Genomic DNA, 23,307 nt, shown 5'->3' on the forward strand with positions numbered 1-23,307 from the left:
AAAATGGGGCTTTGGCATCATGGATAAAAAAAAAATATTTTTATTATAAATAAAAACATAAAACACTTATTTCAGATTATAGAGATTATAACTCTATAACCACATTACACTTGAGAAATGAAAATTCGTGTTCAAAACTGAATATTCTGAAAAAAAATAATAGCCAAATCTGCTGGATATTTCCCTTCATTTTAATGAATGGCCATTTGCTGTCAACCATGCTAAACCACACCCCCAGTATTGCGCGTGTGTGTGTCTAGCTTGCAGAACAGACGTTCTCGAAGAAGAATACAAATACAAACGTGTGGCAGCGGGGGCATGGTCGAGCGTCTGTCGGGAGAGAGAGAGCAGTAAGGGTGCATACACCTGAGCCAAATTATGACTAACACCTGTCTCTAATTGTAGTGAGATTGGGGAAAGCGGCATAAAAGGACCATGCCAGCGCCAGATCGAGAGAGAGACTGAGACGAGAGCCTTACTGTGAAGCTGATGTGTTATTGTGAAGCTGTAAACTAGAGAAGTGGTCAAATAGAAGTTCCCTACCTGTGTTTGAAGAATCCAGTTCCTCCAATCCGGTGTCCTTCCTTGTTACACTGGTGCCAAAACCCGGGATCTGATTTGAAGACCGCACGCCCCATGGAGTCCTTCCTGCTGTCTGACATCATCAAGTCCCTCGCCAACCTACATCACACCCACCAACAGGCTCTGCTTGAACACCTCCAGGATCAAGAACACTGCTTCCATGAGGTCCTTAGAGTTCAGGCAGAGGACCGGCAGGTCATTCGAAGCCTCCTCACCCAGGAGAAAGCCCCGGCAGTGACCCCGGACAACAGCAGCCTGAAGAAGACCATCCTGCAGTGGGTCGGCCGGAGCCCAGAGCAATACCATCAACTGTTCCGCTCAATGGAGATGGAAGGGGCCGGTCACCTGTTTGTCTTTTCTCAGCGGCTCTGTGATGCCTGCCAGAAATGGCTGCAGGGGGGCCGCGACGTCGAGGGAGTGGTCGACCAAGTGGTGCTGGAGCAGCTGATCTGCCGGCTTCCAGAAGGGACGGTGGGGTGGGTCCAGTGCCATCGCCCAGCATCGCTGGAGGAAGTGGTCCAGCTGGCGGAGGACCATATGGCAGTGTTCCCATGCACAGAGGAGCTCTCTCTCCCCCCTCCCCCTGTGTTTTCTCCCGTCTCTATCCACTCCCTTCTCCCCTCTCACTCTGTCCTCTCTCCAGGCCCTGTTCCTGGCCCTGTGGAAACCCGCCGCTGAAGCCGGCTCCTTGCTTGCGCCGGTTTATCCCTTTACTGGTGACTTCAGGGTCTACCAGCTCTCCTCCTCAGGTGGATGTACCCGCCCCCACAAGTGCGAGTGCAGTGCCTGGGCCGGCCTGCTAGGCGTCACTTCCAGGTTCAGTGTCCTGTGATGGAGCTGGGAACTGTAGTCCTGATCCCTGACACACAACAGGCTGCCCCTGATTGGGCTGGAGGGTACAGGATACTGGTAAGAATCAAGGGGAGTACACACCAAGCCTTGGTGGACACAGGTTGTAACCAGACCACTATTCACCAATGCTTGGTTCAACACGAGGCTTTGGGCACAACTAAAAGGGTGAGGGTGAAATGTGTACATGGGGATATTCACAACTACCCTGTGGTGACCCTTGTTATTAAATTTAGGGGAACAAAGCATAGAGTGGAGGCCACGGTTAGTTCCCGCCTCACCCATCTGCTGATTTTGGGGACTAATTGGCCTGAATTCAGAAATGTATTAAAGGGAATATGCGTGGATGGGTCCTGCACAAAAGCGACAAGATGTGAAATGGGTGACGCTCTGGCAGGGGAGGCGGAGCCGGGGCCATCTTCATCAGCTCCACGTCAGGATGACATGAGGAGGGGAGAGGCTGCAGCCCCTCCCATCCTCAGGGGATTTCCCGAAGGGGATTTCCCTTTGGAGCAGTCGCGAGATGAAATCCTCAAGCACGCCTTTGTCCAAGTGAGAGCGATCGATGGTCAACAACTCCAGCCGAATGTCACACTTTCATATCCCTATTTCGCAATAATAAACGAGCGGTTGTATCAAGTGACGCAGGATGCTCAAACTAAGGAAGATATAACCTAACTCTTAATACAGCGGAGCCATCGGGAAATGGTGTTCCAGGTGGCTCATTATAATCCATTGGTGGTAATCTAGGGGAAAGAAAAACACTGAACCGCCTAATAGCCTGTTTTTATTGGCCGGGCATTGGCGGCAATGTCCGCAGGTGGTGTGTGGCATGCCGCGAATGCCAGTTGGTGAATCCACCGGCCACCCCAAAAGCGCCATTGCCCCCTCTTCCGCTGATCGAGGTCCCCTTCGAGAGAATTGGAATGGACCTCGTCGGGCCATTAGAGCGGTCAGCATGCAGACATCGCTTTGTATTGGTCCTAGTGGACTATGCAACACGATATCTGGAAGCAGTGCCTCTGCGCAAAATCTCAGCACACAGTGTTGCGGAGGCAGTCTTCAAAATAATCTCCTAGGTAGGGATTCCGAAAGAAATCCTCACCAATCGGGGCACAACCTTTATGTCAAGGACACTACACAAGCTTTATGAATTATTGGGCATTAAATCGATCCGCACCAGCATTTACAATCCACAAACAGATGGCCTGGTGGAACGATTTAATAAAACCCTTACAAACATGATTCGTAAGTTTGTGCACGAGGATGCTAGAAATTGGGACAAATGGCTCGATCCTGTTATTCGCAGTACGAGAAGTCCCGCAAGCCTCCACTGGGTTTTCCCCATTCGAGCTGCTGTGTGGGCGGTGCCTGCATGATGTTCTTGATGCCATACATGAAGCTTGGGAGGAGGGTCCTTCAAACAGTAAGAATGAAATTCAATACATTCTTGATCTTAGAGAAAACTCCACACCTTGGGGCAACTAAGACTCAAGAACAACAGAGTCGACTGTTTAACAGGGGAACTCGGCTAAGGGAATTTGCACTGGGAGATAAGGTATTTGTATTACTCCCCACATCGAGCTCCAAATTACTCACCAAGTGGCAAGGACTCTTTGAGGTCACATGACGAGTGGGGGAACTCTATTATGAGGTAAAGTGAACCGATAGAGGGGGCACTCGTCAAATTTACCATCTCAACCTCCTGGAATTGTGGAGGGAGGCAGCCCTGGTGACATTGGCTATGGTAGTTAGCGGAGCTCAAGCCGGAGGTAAACACAAAACACATCACGTCACTTGCGGAGACCACCTCTCACCGTGCCAACTCACAGAGGTTGCCAAACTACAACAAGAATTTGCGGATGTGTTTTCTCATCTACCGTGTCGCACGAACCTCATCCAACACCACATTGAGACCGAGCCGGGGGTGGTGGTACGTACCTGTCCCTACAGATTGCCCGAACATAAAAATAAATAGTTTGGGAAGATTTGGATGCAATGCTCGATATGGGAGTAATTGAGGAATCCCACAGTGACTGGTCCAGCCCGGATGACATCATCATTTATAGTAATGATAGGCAGCAGCATATGCAGCATCTGAGGGCAGTTCTGAGGTTGCTGCGACAGGCGGGGCTCACAGCAAACCCTAAGAAGTGCGCGATTGGGCGGGTGGAGGTACGGTATCTGGGGTTCCACTTGGGCCACAGGCAGGTGCGTCCCCAAATTGATGAGACGGTGGCGATTGCCACCTGCCCGATACCCAAGACCAAAAAGGGGTGAAACAGTTCCTGGGGCTGGCTGGCTATTATAGGAGATTTGTGCCTAACTATTCAGACGTCACCAGCCCGCTGACTGATCTCACTAAAAAGGGAGCTCCAGACCCGGTCCAGTGGACGGAGCAGTGCCAACAGGCGTTTATGCAGGTTAAAGCCGCACTTTGCGGGGGGCTGCTTTTGTATGCACCTAATTTCTCTCTCACTTTTGTATTACAGACGGACACTTCAGACAGGGGGCTGGGGGCTGTACTCTCACAGGTGGTGGAGGGGGAGGAGCACCCGGTGCTGTACATCAGCTGCAAGCTCTCCTTGAGGGAAACAAAGTACAGCACCATGGAAAAGGAGTGTCTGGCCATCAAGTGGGCAGTCCTCACTCTCCGTTACTACCTGCTGGGGTGGGCCGTCATTCTCTGCTCAGATCACACCCCACTCCAATGGCTCCACCGCATGAAGGATACCTACGAGCGGATCACCCGGTGGTATCTGGCAATCCAGCCTTTTAAATTCAAGGTAGTCCACAGACCGGGAGCGCAGATGGCTGTCGCCAACTTCCTGTCCATAAATGGTGGGGAGTGGTAGGCAGTCTGGATGTCTCCCCGGCCTGAGTCGGGCAGTGGGGATATGTGGCAGTGGGGGCGTGGTCGAGTGTCTGTCGGGAGAGAGAGAGTGGTAAGGGTGCATACACCTGAGCCAAGTTATGACTAACGCCTGTCTCTAATTGTAGTGAGATTGGGGAGAGCGGCATAAAAGGACCATGCCAACGCCAGATTGAGAGAGAGACTGGAACGAGAGCCTTACTGTGAAGCTGATGAATTAGTGTGAAGCTGATGTGTTATTGTGAAGCTGTAAACCAGAGAAGTGGTCAATTAAAAGTTCTTTACCTGTGTTTGAAGAATCCAGTTCCTGGTGTCCTTCCTTTTTACAAAACGAATCAGTATTTATTTGTACATTAAATTACACATACACTTATGTACTTGTTGAGGGTATTCTGAGCAAAGAAACCCATATATTTGTGCATTCTTCTGGTGTGTGGATTTGTAAGTTGAGTGTGTGTGGATCTGTTGCGTGCATGTGTGAATCGGGTAACCGTGGATTCCTATGTGCACCTATCGATCTGTTGAGTGAATGTGTTCTGGCCACTCACGATGGTCAACACTGCCCAACCACAAACGCAGAAGATCCCACACATTCATGTGCGGAACCCGCAAAGCTTTCGTTGGCTATTTACTGGAGAAAATAATTAAATACTCTGTATTCCCCCATGAAATTCACCCCCCCCCCCCATTTCCAGCCCTGCCCACACCCATCATATCGCTTCTGAAGACATGAATTTAACCACTGGAGTCTTATAGATTATTTATGTGATTTTTGGAGTTTCAAAATTTTGGCACCCATTCACTTGAATTGTATGGACCAAAAGAGCCGAGAAATTCTCTTTTAAAAATATTTATGAGTTCAGCAGATTTAATTTCTGGGTGAACTATCCCTTTAAATCTTTTATTCAGTGTTTTTAAAGCATGTCTGTTTAAAATTACTCAAATGCAAGTCTGTTGGCTGAAGAGGAATTACATTTAAATGCACATATAAAACATGTGAATGCCTTCCACACAATTTCATTGTACAGTTAAGAATGTGGTATGTCTTAAAAAAAAATGGGGGAAAATGGGGGCGATAATCAAGGTTACAAATTGTCATGCAGGTAATTACAAAAGAAAACTAAATTTGGGTACTTTTACATAAAAAATACACTTAATGATATTATATGCACATCTAATAAATACAGGTGCGCATTTACAAATTAATATCCATAGAAAAAAAGGAGAATGTTGCTTGCACATGTAATGTTTAATGTGTGTGTTCATGTATTTCATTTTGAAAAGTTTAGTTCCTGTTTCATGTCATGTGTTCCCTAGTCATGTGATGTCCCGTTTTCCCTCCATGTTCATGTGTCTTGTTTTCATTGGTTCATTGTTTGATTATCTTGTTTAGAGTTCTGTTTGTTCATTGGTTATGTTCTCCCATGTCCATGTATTTAAGCCCTCATGTTTTCCATTGTCCTTTCTCAAGTATTGTATGTGTTTAGTAACGTGTCATGTCACGTCATGCTATGCTATGCTAAGTCTAGTCAAGTCTATGTCAAGTCGTTTGTTTATCATGTTTCGGATTCACGTTTTGGATTTCACGTATGTAAATAAATTGCACTTGGGTTCATCTCTATCACGTCTTCATCATCTTCATCATTGCCAGTGCCAGCCATCGTTACAGAAATACTTCACCAAAATATGAACCCAGTAATCCAGCTCCTCCGCCTACGTCAGGGGAATCGCCCCCTGGAGCATGATGTGGAGGACTTCTGCGATCTGGCCTGCCAGGTGGATTTTAATGAGGTGGCCCTCAAGGACTGTTTCCGATTTGAACTGAATTAGCCCATCTCTTTTCTGATGCCAGGCGGTCAGAGTACCCACAGCCTGGCTCAGAATATCGACCTCGCCCTGCAGATTATTGGTTCCATATTCACTGTGGGGGAGGCGGATGCTGAGCCAGAGTTCCACGACATGGCCGCCGAGCCAGCGTTCCACGACATGGCCGCCGAGCCAGAGTTTCACGTCATGGCCGCCGAGCCAGAGTTTCACGTCATGGCCGCCGAGCCAGAGATCCTTGTTATGGTCACTGAGCTAGCGCCATCTTTTGCCCTGGATCCTGAGCCTGCTTCACAGCAACGCCTCAGCCTGCTCCATGCCACGTCACAGCAACGCCTCAGCCTGCTCCATGCCACGTCACAGCAACGCCTCAGCCTCCTCCATGCCACATCACAGCCACACCTCAGCCTGCTCCATGCCACGTCATAGCCACGCCTGAGTCTGCTCCATGCCACGTCACAGCCACGCCTCAGCCTGCTTTATGCCACGTCACAGCAACGCCTCAGCCTGCTCCATGCCACGTCACAGCCATGCCTGAGCCTGCTTCATGCCACATCACAGCCATGCCTGAGCCTGCTTCATGCCACGTCACAGCCATGCCTGAGCCTGCTCCATGCCATGTCACAACAACGCCTCAGCCTCCTCCATGCCACGTCACAGCCACGCCTCAGCCTGCTCCATGCCACGTCACAGCCACGCCTCAGCCTGCTCCATGCCACGTCACAGCCACGCCTGAGCCTGCTCCATGCCACGTCACAGCCACGCCTGAGTCTGCTCCATGCCACGTCACAGTCACGCCTGAGCCTGCTCCATGCCACGTCACAGCCACGCCTGAGCCTGCTCCATACCACGTCACAGCCACGCCTGAGCCTGCTTCATGCCACGTCACAGCCATGCCTAAGCCTGCTCCTTGACACATCACAGCCACGCCTGAGCCTGCTCCATACCATGTCACAGCCATGCCTGAGTCTGTTCCACGCCATGTCATGGCCACTTTTGGGCAGTTGGACCTGGAGATGGTTCCCGCCCTTGTACCCACCCTTAGTTCTCCTGAGCAGGCAAGGGGAACTTTCAACCCTCCAAGCCCTGGACTCCGCCTTGGCCTGTCGGTCCCTCGACATCGCCTCGGCTCTTCGTTCCCTCAGCTCCACTGCAGTCCTTCAGCCTGTCGGCTTTGCCGGGGTCCCTCGTCCCTCTGGCTCCTCCTTGGTCTGTCGGTCACCTGGCTCCGCCTTGGCTCTCTGATCCTCTGGCTGTGCCTCGTCCCTCTGATCCGTCAGCTCCACTGGGGACCTCCTTCCCTATGGCTCCGTCTTGGTCCTCAGTCCCACCGGCCAGGCCATGACCCCCCCCCCCAGAACTTTGGAACTATGTCATGTTTAATGTGTGTGTTCATGTTTTGGGGCGTCGGAAGCCACCCCTAGTGGGGGGGGAATATGTAATGTTTAATGTGTTTGTTCATGTATTTCATATCTTTTATTTTGAAAAGTTTAGTTCCTGTTTCATGCCATGTGTTCCCTAGTCATGTGATGTCCTGTTTTCCCTCCATGTTCATGTGTCTTGTTTTCATTGGTTCATTGTTTGATTATCTTGTTTAGAGTTCTGTTTGTTCATTGGTTATGTTCTCCCATGTCCATGTATTTAAGCCCTCATGTCAAGTCATTTATGTTTGTTTCGGATTCACGTATGTAAATAAATTGCACTTGGGTTCATCTTTATCACGTCTTCATCATCTTTGTCACTGCCAGTGCCAGCCATCGTTACAGCACACTGCTAACGTTGCAGTTAAATGACAACGTTTCGACCCTGAATAGGTCTTCGTCAGGTCAAACAAAATTAAATGTTTTGTTTGTTCTGTTTGGGTCAATACAGTTTTATTAAACTGGAACATTACAAGTGTGCCAGCCAGTGATGGCACTAGAGGAGGCTTATTAGTTAGGGGGAGGAGTCAATTAGGCTATGTACTGATTATCAACACTGATCACAATGGAACACTATCTAATCTGAAGCAAAAGACCATGGACTTCAAACACACCTTAAAATAGTTTAGAGTAGGACATTAACACAAGTCAACAGCCTCCATCTGAGCCTGATGTTCAGGAAGAGAAGCAGTGAAGTGAGACTGCTGGATATGTGCAGTACTAACAACTGAAGGATATGTAGAGCACATTTTATCTCTGGTAGGTGAACCAATTTTTTGCCAACTACTTGTATTCTAGGAAGAGTCTATCTGGCTAGTGATGTCAGAGTATTTTCTTTGCATGCTCTAAAATGACCTTATACACCAATCAGCCACAACATTAAAACCACCTGCCTAATACTGTGTAGGTCCCCCCTCATTCAGCCAAAAATTCTGGAGACTGTTGTGCGTGAAAATCCCAGGAGATCAGCAGATACAGATATACTCAAACCAGCCCGTCTGGCACCAACAATCATCCATGCGATTATCGAATCAACCAATCGTGTGACAGCAGTGCAGTGCATAAAATCAGTTAATGTTCACATCAACCATCAGAATGGGGAAAAATGTGATCTCAGTTATTTGGACCGTGGCATGATTGTTAGTGCCAGATGGGCTGGTTTGCGTATTTCTGTAAGTGCTGATCTCCTGGGATTTTCATGCACAACAGTCTCTAGAATTTACTCCGAATGGTGTCAAAAACAAAAAACATCCAGTGAGCGGCAGTTCTGTGGACGGAAACGCCTTGTTGATGAGAGAGGTCAACAGAGAATGGCCAGACTGGTTTGAACTGACAAAGTCTATGGTAATCAGATAACCGTTCTGTACAACTGTGGTGAGAAGAATAGAATTTAAGAATGCTATTTTGAGATGCTGGATGGCACTGTTTTGGTGGCACAAGGAGGACCTACACAATATAAGGCAGGTGGTTTTAATGTTGTGGCTGATCGGTGTATATTGCTGCCATTAGAATGACTGAACCTGTGCAAGTCACACGCTAGTAGCATTTACAGCTTCATTGATTATGATGGGAGCCATCAACTCATAGTTATACAGCCCTGGTCAAGTCTGCCGGAACCCGAAGCACTTCTCATATTCTATAATTCTGCTTTAAAATGAATGGCATCTACACTAATATTAACAAAGGACAATGCATCTGTGTGCACTTCCACAGTTATTTAAGGATGGACTTCAGTGACTTTGGTAATTAATCTTACAGTTCATAGTACAAAATCTGTTTGTTTAAACACTGGCCCTAACACTTACTTAGTTTACAAATTTTAAACCATGACTTGTATTACACATAAATAACTAATATTGGCATTATATTCATTCTGTTAAGCCATAGGGGAACTGGCCCCCACAGTGAGTCTGGTTTCCCCCAAGGTTATTTCTCTCCATTAACCAACATCTTATGGAGCTTTGTGTTCCTTGTATAGAATATTTTCATTTAATCATTCAGTTAATCCATTTTGATAATTGAATTAATATGTGTGCAATATGCAATGATCTAAAAATGGGTAATCAATGTACTATGAATAACTGCATTATGAATGTTATTCAATATGTTAGATATTTAATCATTCATTTATTTATTTAATTATCATTTATTCAGTTTAATAATCAAAATGCAAATCTATGGAAAAATACAACTTAACTTCTCTATGGAGAATTACAGCCTCTCTCTGTATCTCTCTGTATGACCCTTTCTGTGAATAACCCAGAAGGAGATGTGTGTGTCGATACTAAAAGGATGATCTAATGTTTTAATTAGAGCAGAGTCAGGCACAACCTGGTGCCTGAAAGATGCAGATAATATATGTGCATTAATTAGTGCTAGAAACGAGATTAAATGTTATTCTGCCTAATATTGTGTACAGACAAACACTTTTGGACATTGGTTCAGCAATTTCACACCGTAAACCGGACTTCAGATTCCTCAATGCCGACCCACTGTTTACAAACACGCAAGCGGAGCCCTTTGTCTGTGCTGCTCGGCCACAGAAATGCAGGAGGAAAAGGGGAAACAGAGCCGGCGTTCTCATCAGAGTAAGACGCCGCGCAAATCGACCCCCGCTACCCACTATTCTACTGGCAAATGTTCAGTCTCTGGATAACAAGCTCTGCGAGCTGAAAGTGCGGATCTCTTTCCAATGAGAGACAAGGGACTGCTGCATTATCTGCCTAACAGAAACTTGGATGTCTGCGGAGATTCCAGACTCAGCCATTAAACCCGCGGGGTTCTCTGTACACCGAGCGGACAGAGCAAAAGACCTCTCAGGTAAAAGCAGAGGTGGTGGTGTATGTTTTATGATCATCAAATCCTGGTGTGATCAGAGGAACGTACATTCTATCAAGTCTTTCTGCTCTCCTGATCTGGAATTTCTCATGCTTCTGTGTCAACCATTCTGGCTACTGAGGGATTTCACTGCGGTCATTATCACAGCTGTGTACATTCCCCCACAAGCCGACACAGATCGGGCACTCAAGGAACTGTACGGGAGTATAAGTGAGCAGGAAACCGCGCACCCTGAGGCCGCGTTCATTGTGACCAGGGACTTTAATAAAGCCAGTTTCAAATCAATCGCACCAAAATACCACCAGCACATTAGTTTCAACACATGAGGGGACCGGGTTTTGGACCATTGCTACTCTCCCTTCCGGGATGGCTACAAATCCCTCCCCCGCCCACCATTTGGCAAATCGGACCACTTTTCCATTCTGCTTCTGCCTGCTTACAGGCAGAAACTGAAACAGGAAACACCCACCCTCAGAATGATCCAGTATTGGTCGGACCAATCAGACTCTATGCTACAAGACTGTTTTGATCACACGGACTGGGAGATGTTCTGGTCCGCCTCTGATGACGACATCGAGGTTTACGCTGATAGCGTAATGTGTTTCATCAAAAAGTGCATGGAGGACGTAGTTCCGACCAGAACAATATGGATCTATCCGAACCAGAAGCCATGGATAAATAGCGATGTTCGCGTGGCACTTAATGTGCGGAACTGCGCTTTCAATTCCGGGAACACGGAGGAGCATAAACAAGCCAGTTATGCCCTCCAAAAAACTATCAGAACAGCAAAACACCAGTACAGGAACAAGACTGAAGGACAGTTTAACACCACCAACTCTAGAAGCAAGTGGCAGGGAATTAACATCATCACGGACTTTAAAGGGATTAAAAACTCTGCCATGAACACCACTGCCTCTCTCCCGGATGAGCTAAATACTTTTTATGCTCGTTTCGAGGGAAATAACACCGCCCTCGTGGAGAAAGCTCTCGCGGCCGAAGCTACAGAGGTTAGTTCACTCTCCGTCTCTGTAGCGGATGTAACCCGATCCTTCCGACGGGTGAATATCCGCAAAGCCGTGGGCCCTGACGGCATCCGGGCCGCGTCATCAGAGCGTGCGCGAACCAGCTGGCTGGTGTTTTTACAGACATTTTTAATCTTTCCCTCTCTTTGTCTGTAGTCCCCACATGCTTTAAAATGTCCACCATTGTGCCTGTTCCAAAGCAATCAAAAATAACTTGCTTAAATGACTGGCGTCCTGTTGCTCTGACCCCCATCATCAGCAAATGCTTTGAGAGACTAATCAGAGATTACATCTGCTCTGTGCTGCCTCTCTCTCTTGACCCATTGCAGTTTGCTTACCGCAACAACCGCTCCACTGATGATGTCATTGCATCTACAATACACACTGCTCTCTCCCACCTGGAAAAAAAGAACACTTATGTGAGAATGCTGTTTGTAGACTACAGCTCAGCATTCAACACCATAGTGCCCTCCAAGCTAGATGAGAAACTCCGGGCTCTGGGCTTAAACAGCTCGCTGTGCAGCTGGATCCTGGACTTCCTGTCAAGCAGACGCCAGGTGGTTAGAATGGGCAGCAACATCTCCTCATCACTGACCCTCAATACTGGAGCCCCACAGGGCTGTGTTCTCAGCCCACTCTTGTATTCCTTGTACACACATGACTGTGTGGCAACACATAGCTCCAATGCCATCATTAAGTTTGCTGATGACACGACGGTGGTAGGTCTGATCACTGACAATGATGAAACAGCCTACAGAGAGGAGGTGCACACTCTGACACACTGGTGTCAGGAGCACAATCTCTCCCTCAATGTCAGTAAGACAAAGGAGCTTGTGGTGGACTTCAGGAGAAGAGATAGAGAACACAGTCCCATCACCATCAATGGAGCACCAGTGGAGAGAGTCAGCAGCTTCAAGTTCCTGGGTGTCCACATCACTGAGGAACTCACATGGTCCATCCACACAGAAGTCGTTGTGAAGAAGGCTCATCAGCGCCTCTTCTTCCTGAGACGGCTGAGGAAGTTTGGAATGAACCGCCACATCCTCACACGGTTCTACATCTGCACTGTAGAGAGCATCCTGACTGGCTGCATCTCCGCCTGGTACAGCAATAGCACAGCCCACAACTGCAAAGCACTGCAAAAGGTAGTGCAAACTGCCAGACACATCATCAGAGGTGAGCTTCCCTCCCTCCAGGAAATATATACAAGGCAGTGTGTGAAAAAAGCTCGGAGGATCATCAGAGACTCCAGCCACCCGAGCCATGGGCTGTTCTCACTGCTACCATCAGGCAGGCGATATCGCAGCATCAGGACACGCACCAGCCGACTCCATGATAGCTTCTTCCCCCAAGCAATCAGACTTTTGAACTCTTGATCTCCCACGATCAAAATACATCAGCACTGCACTTTATTATTATTACTATTCTTATATCTCACACCAGACTGTCATAAATGATATTATTATTATATATATTCTCTCTTAACACCTTACTATCAACCGACAGCTTGAATGTCAATACAGTACAATACAACCTACTGTACATTATATATATACTACTATATATACTTTTTTAATTTTATTGAATAATGTGTATCTATATTGTGCGTATTGTATACTGTACAGTGTATGTAATTTGTATATTGTGTTGTGTGTAATTATGTGTATATTGGACTTTAAATTGTGTTGTGTTAATTTGATGTTTTTGTAAATTGGTATATGTCTCATCACAGTCATGACTGCTATATTGATCGGAACTGCACCCAAGAATTTCACACACCATTGCACTTGTGTATATGGCTGTGTGACAATAAATGTGATTTGATTTGATTTTGATTTGATTTGAAATGAATGTATGTGTCTAATAATACTGGAGAGATGGGTGTGTGTTGAGGATCAAACACCTCCTGTTGCAGCACACACATTTCTCCATCTTACAGGGATGTTTTATGCAACCAACGACTGTAATAAGGGAAATCATAATATACTAATCAAATTAATGCAGAAAATAATTATTGTTAGTCAATATAAAATATGTAACCATATGAAGTGATTACAGTGTGTTTTATGCATATAAAACGAAATAGTCATGCTTTTGCCACCATTGAAGCAAGTTGAGTAATATATACTCCTCATTAGTTACGCGCTTCCTGCCTCCTCCTCCACGCGTGACCTTACCAACGAGCTTATGTCATCCCTCTCATGAGCACGCATTACAGAGATGTACGGAAGTGAACATTTGTAGTTAAAAAGTATATAAGTATTGTTTTGTTTCTAAAAATAATCAATCGCTTGGGTTCAGAAAAACTTTATTTGTCTACTGGAGTCGTGTGGATTATTCTGATGCACCCTAAATATACATTTTGGATCGTCAAGAAAATGGAGTACATTCACTTGCATTGTTTAAAGGAGAAGGCCTGAAATGAAATCCTAAAAATCTTAAATTCTATTTTGATGAAGAAAGAAACTCAGATACATCTTGGATGGCCTGAGGGTGAGTAAATTATCAGCAAATTTTCATTTTTGGGTGAACTATTCCTTTAAAACCAAGCCAGGTGTTTGTTTGCCAAGAAAATCACAATACCCACTCCGAACAAGGCATGTTCAACCAGGTACTTAAGGCTGATTTGTAAGATCTTGTGACAGGCAGTACGTTACTACAATATGTGGATGATCTGATGATTTGTTCCACTTCGTTGGAGCAGTGTCACAGAGATTCCATCGCAGTGCTCAAAAAATTGGCTCAAGTAAGCCACAAGGCTTCAAAAACTAAATTGTAGTACTCTCAACCACAGGTTAAATACTTAGGACGACTGGTAGCCTATGGAACAAAAGCCATAGCTCCAGCCTAATTGGAAGGCATAAGTAAAGCGCCATTGCCTCAAACAGTAGGTCAAATGATGACCCTTTTGGGAATGAAATCATGAAACAAGCAGGGTTAAAGAATTTGAATATGCCATTAACATGGAGGAATGATGCATTGCTAGCATTTAAGTTGATAAAGAAAGAACTCCAAAAAGCACCTACCTTAGCTACGCCAGACTACTTAAACCATTTAATTTGTATGTTGCTAATAGGGTCGATGGATATGCGTCGGCAGTGTTGATGCAAGAAACATGCAGTGGAAGGAAAACACAGCCCATAGCTTATTGCACCAAATTGGATAGTGTAGCTCAGGGCTACCCGCCATGTTTCCAAAAGGCCCTGCAGCTTCAACAATAACTATGGGATATCCAGTGATTATATATACGCATCACAAAATTGTGGAACTAATTGAACAGTGCAAATTTGTTTTGACTCAAGCTCACATTCTAACATACGCATCACTCCTTACATACCCAGATGTCACCATGAAGCGATGTAATACAGTTAACCCAGCTGAATTGATTCCTTTAGCCCACGAAGGAACACCGCATGATTGCGTGGCTAATTCATTAGCATTCACTAAGTTGAGGCCTGATTTTGAGACTATACCAATCTCTGAAGCAGATGGCACTTATTTCGTAGATGGTTCTTGTTTCAGGGATCATTAAAAGTCAAGCCCACAAAAAGGGCAATGACTTTGTCATCAAGGGATATAATGCAGCAGATTTAGAAGCTAAAAAGGCTTCTGGCTGTCAAGTAGCAGTATTAGCGCCAATGGTTCTTATTGAACCACAACCACGATTGGATGATATAATTAGAATTCAGCAGGAAGCAGGCCCATACGAACACACTATGTGGGAACATAGGGGTGCCAAGAAAGATTCACAAGGTATATGGCATTCACATGAAGGACAGATTGTTGCATCAAATTTGCTTCTCAGTGTTCTTATTTTAGATGTGCATGGTTTTGACTATTGCACAAGGGGGTAAGTGATAAGGAAAATTAAAAAACAGGGATAGTGGTCTCCATTTTTGCAAGCGAAAGTTGATGTTTTTCTGTTCACATGTGAAGTCTGTGCTCAAAACAATGTCAGAAAAGGAATAATAACACCCATAGGTCACATACCAGTACCAGAAGGACCATTCAAACATTTGGTTATTGATTATGTGGACATGATAAAGAGAGTACAAGGAAAGCGCTATATGCTTGTGGTAGTATGCAGATTTTGCAGATGGCTGGAAGCAGTACCATCAGCAGATCAGAGATCAGGAACAGTAATCAAATTTCGAACAAGACAGGTAATACCTAGATTCAAAATACCGTCAGAAATTAGTTCAGACAATGGATCGGCGTTTATACAACAAACTGTAAAAAAGGTATTGCAACAACTAAGAATAAAACAGAGACTAGGATGTGTTTATCATCCACAATCACAGGGTATGGTAGAAAGGGTAAATGGTAACCTTAAGGCCAAACTTAACAAAATATGTGCAAGCACTAAGCTCAATTGGATTGATGCTTTGCCTCTTGCTTTAGAAGAAGAATCAAATCAAGTCAAATCAAATCAAATCACTTTATTGTCACACAGCCATATACACAAGTGCAATGGTGTGTGAAATTCTTGGGTGCAGTTCCGATCAACATAGCAGTCGTGACAGTGATGAGACATATACCAATTTACAATAACATCAAATTAACACAATTTAAACATCTGTTATACAAATAATTACACTCAACAATATACAAATAATAACATACACTGTACAGTATACAATACAGTATGTTTTTTGTTTTTTTTTACTATATAGATACACATTATTCAATAAAAATTAAAAATTAAAATATATAAAAAAAAGTATATATATATATATAGAATGTACAGTATTGTACTGTATTGACATTCAGGCTGTCGGTTGATAGTCAGTTGTTAAGAGAGAACATAATATAATAATAATAATATAATTTATGACAGTCCGGTGTGAGATATAAGAGTAAGGGTAATAAAGTGCAGTGCTGATGTATTTTGATCGTGGGAGATCAAGAGTTCAGAAGTCTGATTGCTTGGGGGAAGAAGCTATCATGGAGTCGGCTGGTGCCGCCTACCTGATGGTAGCAGTGAGAACAGCCCATGGCTCGGGTGGCTGGAGTCTCTGATGATCATCCGAGCTTTTTTCACACACCGCCTCGTATATATTTCCTGGAGGGAGGGAAGCTCACCTCCGATGATGTGTCTGGCAGTTCGCACCACCCTTTGCAGTGCTTTGCGGTTGTGGGCGGTGCTATTGCCGTACCAGGCGGAGATACAGCCAGTCAGGATGCTCTCCACAGTGCAGGTGTAGAACCGTGTGAGGATGTGGCGGTTCATTCTAAACTTCCTCAGCCGTCTCAGGAAGAAGAGGCGCTGATGAGCCTTCTTCACAACGACTTCAGTGTGGATGGACCATGTGAGTTCCTCAGTGATGTGGACACCCAGGAACTTGAAGCTGCTGACTCTCTCCACTGGTGCTCCATTGATGGTGATGGGACTGTGTTCTCTGTCTTTTCTTCTGAAGTCCACCACAAGCTCCTTTGTCTTACTGACGTTGAGGGAGAGGTTGTGCTCCTGACACCAGTGTGTCAGGGTGTGCACCTCCTCTCTGTAGGCTGTTTCATCATTGTCAGTGATCAGACCTACCACCGTCGTGTCATCAGCAAACTTAATGATGGCATTGGAGCTATGTGTTGCCACACAGTCATGTGTGTACAAGGAATACAGTAGTGGGCTGAGAACACAGCCCTGCGGGGCTCCAGTGTTGAGGGTTAGTGATGCGGAGATGTTGCTGTCTATTCTAACCACCTGGCGTCTGCTTGACAGGAAGTCCAGGATCCAGCTGCACAGCGAGCTGTTTAAGCCCAGAGCCCGGAGTTTCTCATCTAGCTTGGAGGGCACTATGGTGTTGAATGCTGAGCTGTAGTCTACAAACAGCATTCTCACATAAGTGTTCTTTTTTTTTCCAGGTGGGAGAGAGCAGTGTGTATTGTAGATGCAATGGCATCATCAGTGGAGCGGTTGTTGCGGTAAGCAAACTGCAGCGGGTCAAGATTGAGTGGCAATACAGAGCAGATGTAATCTCTAATTAGTCTCTCAAAACATTTGCTGATGATGGGGGTCAGAGCAACAGGACGCCAGTCATTTAAACAAGTTATTTTTGATTGTTTTGGTACAGGCACAGTGGTGGATGTTTTAAAGCATGTGGGGACTACAGACAAAGAGAGGGAAAGGTTGAAAATGTCCGTAAAAACACCAGCCAGCTGGTTCGCGCACGCTCTGATGACGCGGCCCGGAATGCCGTCTGGGCCCGCGGCTTTGCGGATATTCACCCGTCGGAAGGATCGGGTTACATCCGCTACAGAGACGGAGAGTGAACTAACCTCTGTAGCTTCAGCCGCGAGAGCTCTCTCCACGAGGGCGGCGTTATTTCCCTCGAAACGAGCATAAAAAGTATTTAGCTCATCCGGTAGAGAGGCAGCGGTGTTCATGGCAGAGTTTTTATTCCCTTTAAAGTCCGTGATGATGTTAATTCCCTGCCACATGCTTCTAGAGTTGGTGGTGTTAAACTGTCCTTCAATCTTGCTCCTGTACTGGCGTTTTGCGGTTCTGATAGTTTTTCGGAGGGCATAACTGGCTTGTTTATGCTCCTCCGCGTTCCCGGAATTAAAAGCGGAGGTCCGCACATTAAGTGCCGCGCGAACATCGCTATTGATCCATGGTTTCTGATTCGGATAGATCTGTATTGTCCTGGTCGGAATCACTTCCTCTACGCACGTTCTGATGAAACACATTACGCTATCAGCGTAAAGCTCGATGTCGTCATCAGAGGCGGACCGGAACATCTCCCAGTCCGTGTGATCAAAACAGTCCTGTAGCGTAGAGTCTGATTGGTCCGACCAGCACTGGATCGTTCTGAGGGTGGGTGCTTCCTGTTTCAATTTCTGCCTGTAAGCGGGCAGAAGCAGAATGGAAGAGTGGTCCGATTTGCCAAATGGTGGGCGGGGGAGGGATTTGTAGCCATCCCGGAAGGGAGAGTAGCAATGGTCCAAAACTCGGTCCCCTCGTGTGTTGAAACTAATGTGCTGGTGATATTTTGGTGCGACTGATTTTAAACTGGCTTTATTAAAGTCCCCGGTCACAATGAACGCGGCCTCAGGGTGCGCGGTTTCCTGCTCACTTATTCTCCCATATAGTTCCTTGAGTGCCTGGTCTGTGTCGGCTTGTGGGGGGATGTACACAGCAGTGATAATGACCGCTGTGAATTCCCTCGGTAGCCAGAATGGTCGACACAGAAGCATAAGAAATTCCAGATCAGGAGAACAGAAAGACTTGATAGAATGTACGTTCCTCTGATCACACCAGGATTTGTTGATCATAAAACATACACCACCTCCTCTAGTTTTACCTGAGAGGTCTTTCGCTCTGTCCGCTCGGTGCACGGAGAACCCCGCGGGTTCAATGGCTGAGTCTGGAATCTCCGCAGACATCCAAGTTTCCGTAAGGCAGATAATGCAGCAGTCCCTCGTCTCTCGTTGGAAAGAGATCCGCGCTTTCAGCTCGCAGAGCTTGTTATCCAGAGAACATTTGCCAGTAGAATAGTGGGTAACGGGGGTCGATTTGCACGGCGTCTTACTCTGATGAGAACGCCGGCTCTGTTTCCCCTTTTCCTTTTGCGTTTCCGCGACCGCGCTGCCCAGACAAAGGGCTCCGCTTGCGTGTTTGTAAACAGTGGGTCGGCATTGAGGAATGTGAAGTCCGGTTTTCGGTGTGAGATCGCTGAACCAATGTCCAAAAGTGTTTGTCTGTCGTAGACAATAAGGCAGACAACATCCAAGACAAAAAACATAAGAATTGTGAACAAAACAAACAAAACATTGCTATGTTGTGTCGGAGCTCGCAACGCAGCAGCCATACTCGGCGCCATCTTGAGTCCAATCAGAAGAATCAGAATCAGCTTTATTGCCAAGTATGCTTACACATACAAGGAATTTGTCTTGGTTACAGGAGCTTCCAGTGTACAACAATACAAAAACAATACAAAAACAGCAGCAAGACATAGATAATAATAAAAAATAAAAGATAATTATACACATATGTACATACACACACAGAAACACACATACATACACACATATGTAGTGCAAATCTAATACAAATCTGTTATCTGTTATGTACAGTGCAAAATACAAATCTGTTATGTACAGTGCAAATGTTTTTTTGTTTTTTTTTAGAGGAATGAAATGGCAGAAGAGATTGGATGTGTTGGATAAATATAAAAAAGACTAAACTGTGTATTGCACATAGTAATTTCTCAATGAGGCAATTTAACTGTTCATGAGATGGATAACCTGAGGGAAAAAACTGTTCCTGTGCCTGACGGTTCTGGTGCTCAGAGCTCTGAAGCGTCGGCCAGAAGGCAACAGTTCAAAAAGGTAATGGGCAGGGTGAGTGGGGTCCAGAGTGATTTTCCCAGCCTTTTTCTTCACTCTGGAAGTGTATAGTACTTGAGGGGGGGGGGGCAACCAATAATCCTCTCAGCAGTCCGAACTGTCCTTTGTAGTCTTCTGATGTCTGATTTCGTAGCTGAACCAAACCAGACAGTTACTGAATTGCAGAGGACAGACTCAATGACTGCTGAGTAGAACTGTATCAGCAGCGTCTATGGCAGGTTGAACTTCCTCAGCTGGCAAAGGAAGTACAACCTCTGCTGGGCCTTTTTAACAATGGAGTCAATGTGTGTCTCCCACTTCAGGTCCTGTGAGATGGTAGTGCCCAGGAACCTGAATGACACCACTGCTGCCACAGTGCTGTTTAGAATGGTGAGGGGGGTCAGTGTTGGGGTGTTCCTCCTAAAGTCCACAATCATCTCCACCATTTTGAGTGTGTTCAGCTCAAGGTTGTTTTGACTGCACCAGACAGCCAGCTGTTTAACCTCCCATCTGTATGCAGACTCACTGTCATCTCGGATGAGGCCGATGACAGTGGTGTCGTCGGCAAACTTCAGGAGCTTGACAGAGGGGTCCTTGGCGATGCAGTCGTTGGTGTAGAGGGAGAAGAGTAGTGGGGAGAGTACACATCCCTGGGGGGCACCAGTGCTGATTGTACAGGTGTTGGAAGTGAATTTCCCCTGTCTCACAAGCTGCTGCCTGTCTGTCAGAAAGCTGATAATCCACTGACAGATAGACGTGGGAACAGAGAGTTGGTGTAATTTAGTCCAGAGAATAGCTGGGATGATGATGTTGAAAGCCGAACTGAAGTCCACAAAAAGGATTCTTTCATATGTCCCTGGTCTGTCCAGATGTTGCAGGATATGATGCAATCCCATGTTGACTGCATCATCCACAGACCTGTTTGCTCGATAAGCAAATTGAAGGGGATCTAGAAAGAGTCCAGTGATGTCCTTCAGGTGGGCCAATACCAGTCTCTCAAATGACTTCATGACCACAGACGTCAGGGCGACAGGTCTGTAGTCATTAAGTCCTGTGATTTTTGGTTTCTTTGGGACAGTAATAATGATTGAGCATTTGAAGCAGTATGGAACTTCACACTGCTCCAGTAATCTATTGAAGATCTGTGTGAAGATGGGGGCCAGCTGGTTAGCACAGGATCGAAGACATGCTGGTGAGACGCCATCTGGGCCTGAAGCTTTCCTCATCTTTTGTTTCCGAAAGACCCGGCTCACATCATCTTCACAGATTTTAAGTGCAGGTTGAGTAGCAGGAGGGGGGAGGAGGGGGGTTGCAGGAGGTGTTGGTGTTTGTGTGAAAGTCAGAGTGGGTGTGGGGTGTGAGATTGGGCCTTTCAAATCTGCAGTAGAACACATTCAGGTCATCAGTCAGTTGTTAGTCCACCACAGGGTTGGGGGTAGGAGTCCTGTAATTTGTAAGTTGTTTCATGCCACTCCACACTGATGCAGGGTCATTAGCTGAAAACTTGTTTTCAGCTTCTCAGAGTATCTTCTTTTAGCCACTCTGATTTCCTTGTTCAGTGTGTTCCTGGCCTGATTGTACAAGACTTATCCCCACACCTGTAAGAATCCTCTTTGGCATGATGAAGCTGCCTGTGCTCTGCTGTAAACCATGGTTTGTCGTTGTTGAACTTTAAATAAGTCCTAGTAGGAATGGACATATCCTCACAGAAACTGATATATGATGTGACAGTATCTGTGAGCTCGTCCAGGTCTGTGGCTGCAGCCTCAAAAACACTCCAATCCATGCAGTCGATGCAGGCTTGTAGTTCCCGCTCTGCTTCACTGGTCTATCTCTTTACAGTCTGGCTTGGTTGATTTTAATTTCTGCCTGTAGGTTGGAAGAAGATGAACCAGACAGTGATCAGAGAGTCCCAAAGCTGCTCTAGGGACAGAGCGATATGCATCCTTTATTGTTGTGTAACAATGATCCAGTATGTTCCTGTCTCTGGTGGGGCAAGTAATATGCTGTTTGTATTTGGGCAGTTCACATGTGAGATTTTCTTTGTTAAAATCCCCAAGAATAATAATAACTGAGTCCGGGTATTTTTGTTCTGTGTCTGTGATTTGATCAGTCAGCTGTTGCAGCGCTGTTCACACACGTGTTTGGCACGATATACACACTCACCAGAATAAACGAGGAAAACTCCCGTGGCAAGTAGAACGGCTTACAGTTAATAAAGAGTGCTTCCAAATTAGGACAGCACATTCTCTTTAATGTTGTTACATCTGTACACCAACTTTCATTGATGTAAAAGCATGTTCCACCGCCTCTCGTTTTCCCCGTTAACTCCGCGATGCGATCCGCTCTGAACAGCTGAAAGCCCAGCAGATGTAACGTGCTGTCCAGAATGGCTTCACTCAGCCAGGTTTCTGTGAAGCACAAGGCAGCAGAGTTTGAAAAGTCCTTGTTTGTATGGGTGAGGAGATATAGTTCATCCGTTTTGTTAGGAAGAGAGAGGAGATTCGCTAGATGAATGCTCGGCAGCATTGTTCGAAAGCCGCGCCGACGGAGCCTCACCAGCGCGCCTGCTCGTCTCTCTCGCCTGCATCTCATAGCGCGTTTAAACAACACAGCTGCGCCTCCGACTAAAATGTCCAGCAAAACGTCAGAATATTCAAAAACTGGGAAAAGTTTGTTGGTATATGCTGCCGAATGTTCAGCAGTTCGTCCCTGGTAAAACTGACTGGCAAAATATTACTAAACACAGGACAAACAAACAAAAACAACAAAAGAACTGAAGAGCTACACACTGAGGCGGCCATCCGCAGCACCTTCTTTAATGAGCTATTGTATGCAAACTACCAGAAATATGCATCTAACCCCACTTGAAATGCTTACGGGTCGACCCGTGCCTGTGCCAAACTGGAGAGGTCCTTATAAAGGACCCTCACTTGAGCAACTGCAAATAGAACTGAAAGCGTATATGCAACAACTAACTGCAATATTATGCAATAAAGCTATCTATTTGAAGGAAAAAAGGAAGGAGCCTTGTGAAGCAGAAGTACCCTGTTCAATTGTTCCAGGTGATCAGGTGTATCTGAGAGTATTCAGGAGAAATTGGAATGAGCCCAGGAGAGAGGGACCCTATAAAATGGTGAGAGCAATGGCAGCAGCAGTCCAAGTGGAAGGCAGCACCACATGGTACCATCTGAATCATTGCAGCAGGGTACCCAGAATGAGAGAAAGGCCTGAAGAGGAATCTGAAGGAAGCAATACTGAAGATACAGAAACACCAGGAGAAGGGCCACATGATGCTGAAAGAAATGTACAAGATGAAGAAAGCCAAGAAGAAACTACACGTGGAGAGGGAAGTAGACAGACAGACCATCAGGAGATGGAAGATGAGTCTGATAATGTGTCTGATACTGAGGACAACATACATGCTGCAACAGACACAGAAGGTCCAAGCCACACCAACCCCCAAGAACCAGGAGAAGAACCAGAATTCCCAACAATCAACTTCGCAGACCTGAACTGGTTTCAAGAATGATCTCAAGCAGGGAAGCAGATGACATTGATCAAGGTGAATGGT

The 23,307-nt window shown here is 45.9% G+C and overlaps 2 protein-coding genes across 2 annotated transcripts in view; one reads left to right on the forward strand and one right to left on the reverse strand.

Moving 5' to 3' along the window:
* LOC127443737 (uncharacterized) overlaps positions 1-17,413 on the forward strand; it is a 198,107-nt gene extending 180,694 nt beyond the window's left edge. Inside the window, exon 2 of the mRNA XM_051702585.1 lies at positions 16,672-17,413. Coding sequence (XP_051558545.1) covers positions 16,672-17,031 — 360 coding nt within the window. The 3' untranslated portion in view covers positions 17,032-17,413. The remainder of the gene's footprint in view (positions 1-16,671) is intronic.
* si:ch211-145b13.6 (erythroblast NAD(P)(+)--arginine ADP-ribosyltransferase) overlaps positions 1-23,307 on the reverse strand; it is a 70,931-nt gene that overhangs the window by 41,871 nt on the left and 5,753 nt on the right. The window lies entirely within an intron of this gene.

This window comes from Myxocyprinus asiaticus, chromosome 7 (genome assembly GCF_019703515.2).
Source record: "Myxocyprinus asiaticus isolate MX2 ecotype Aquarium Trade chromosome 7, UBuf_Myxa_2, whole genome shotgun sequence".
Lineage (NCBI taxonomy): Eukaryota > Metazoa > Chordata > Actinopteri > Cypriniformes > Catostomidae > Myxocyprinus > Myxocyprinus asiaticus.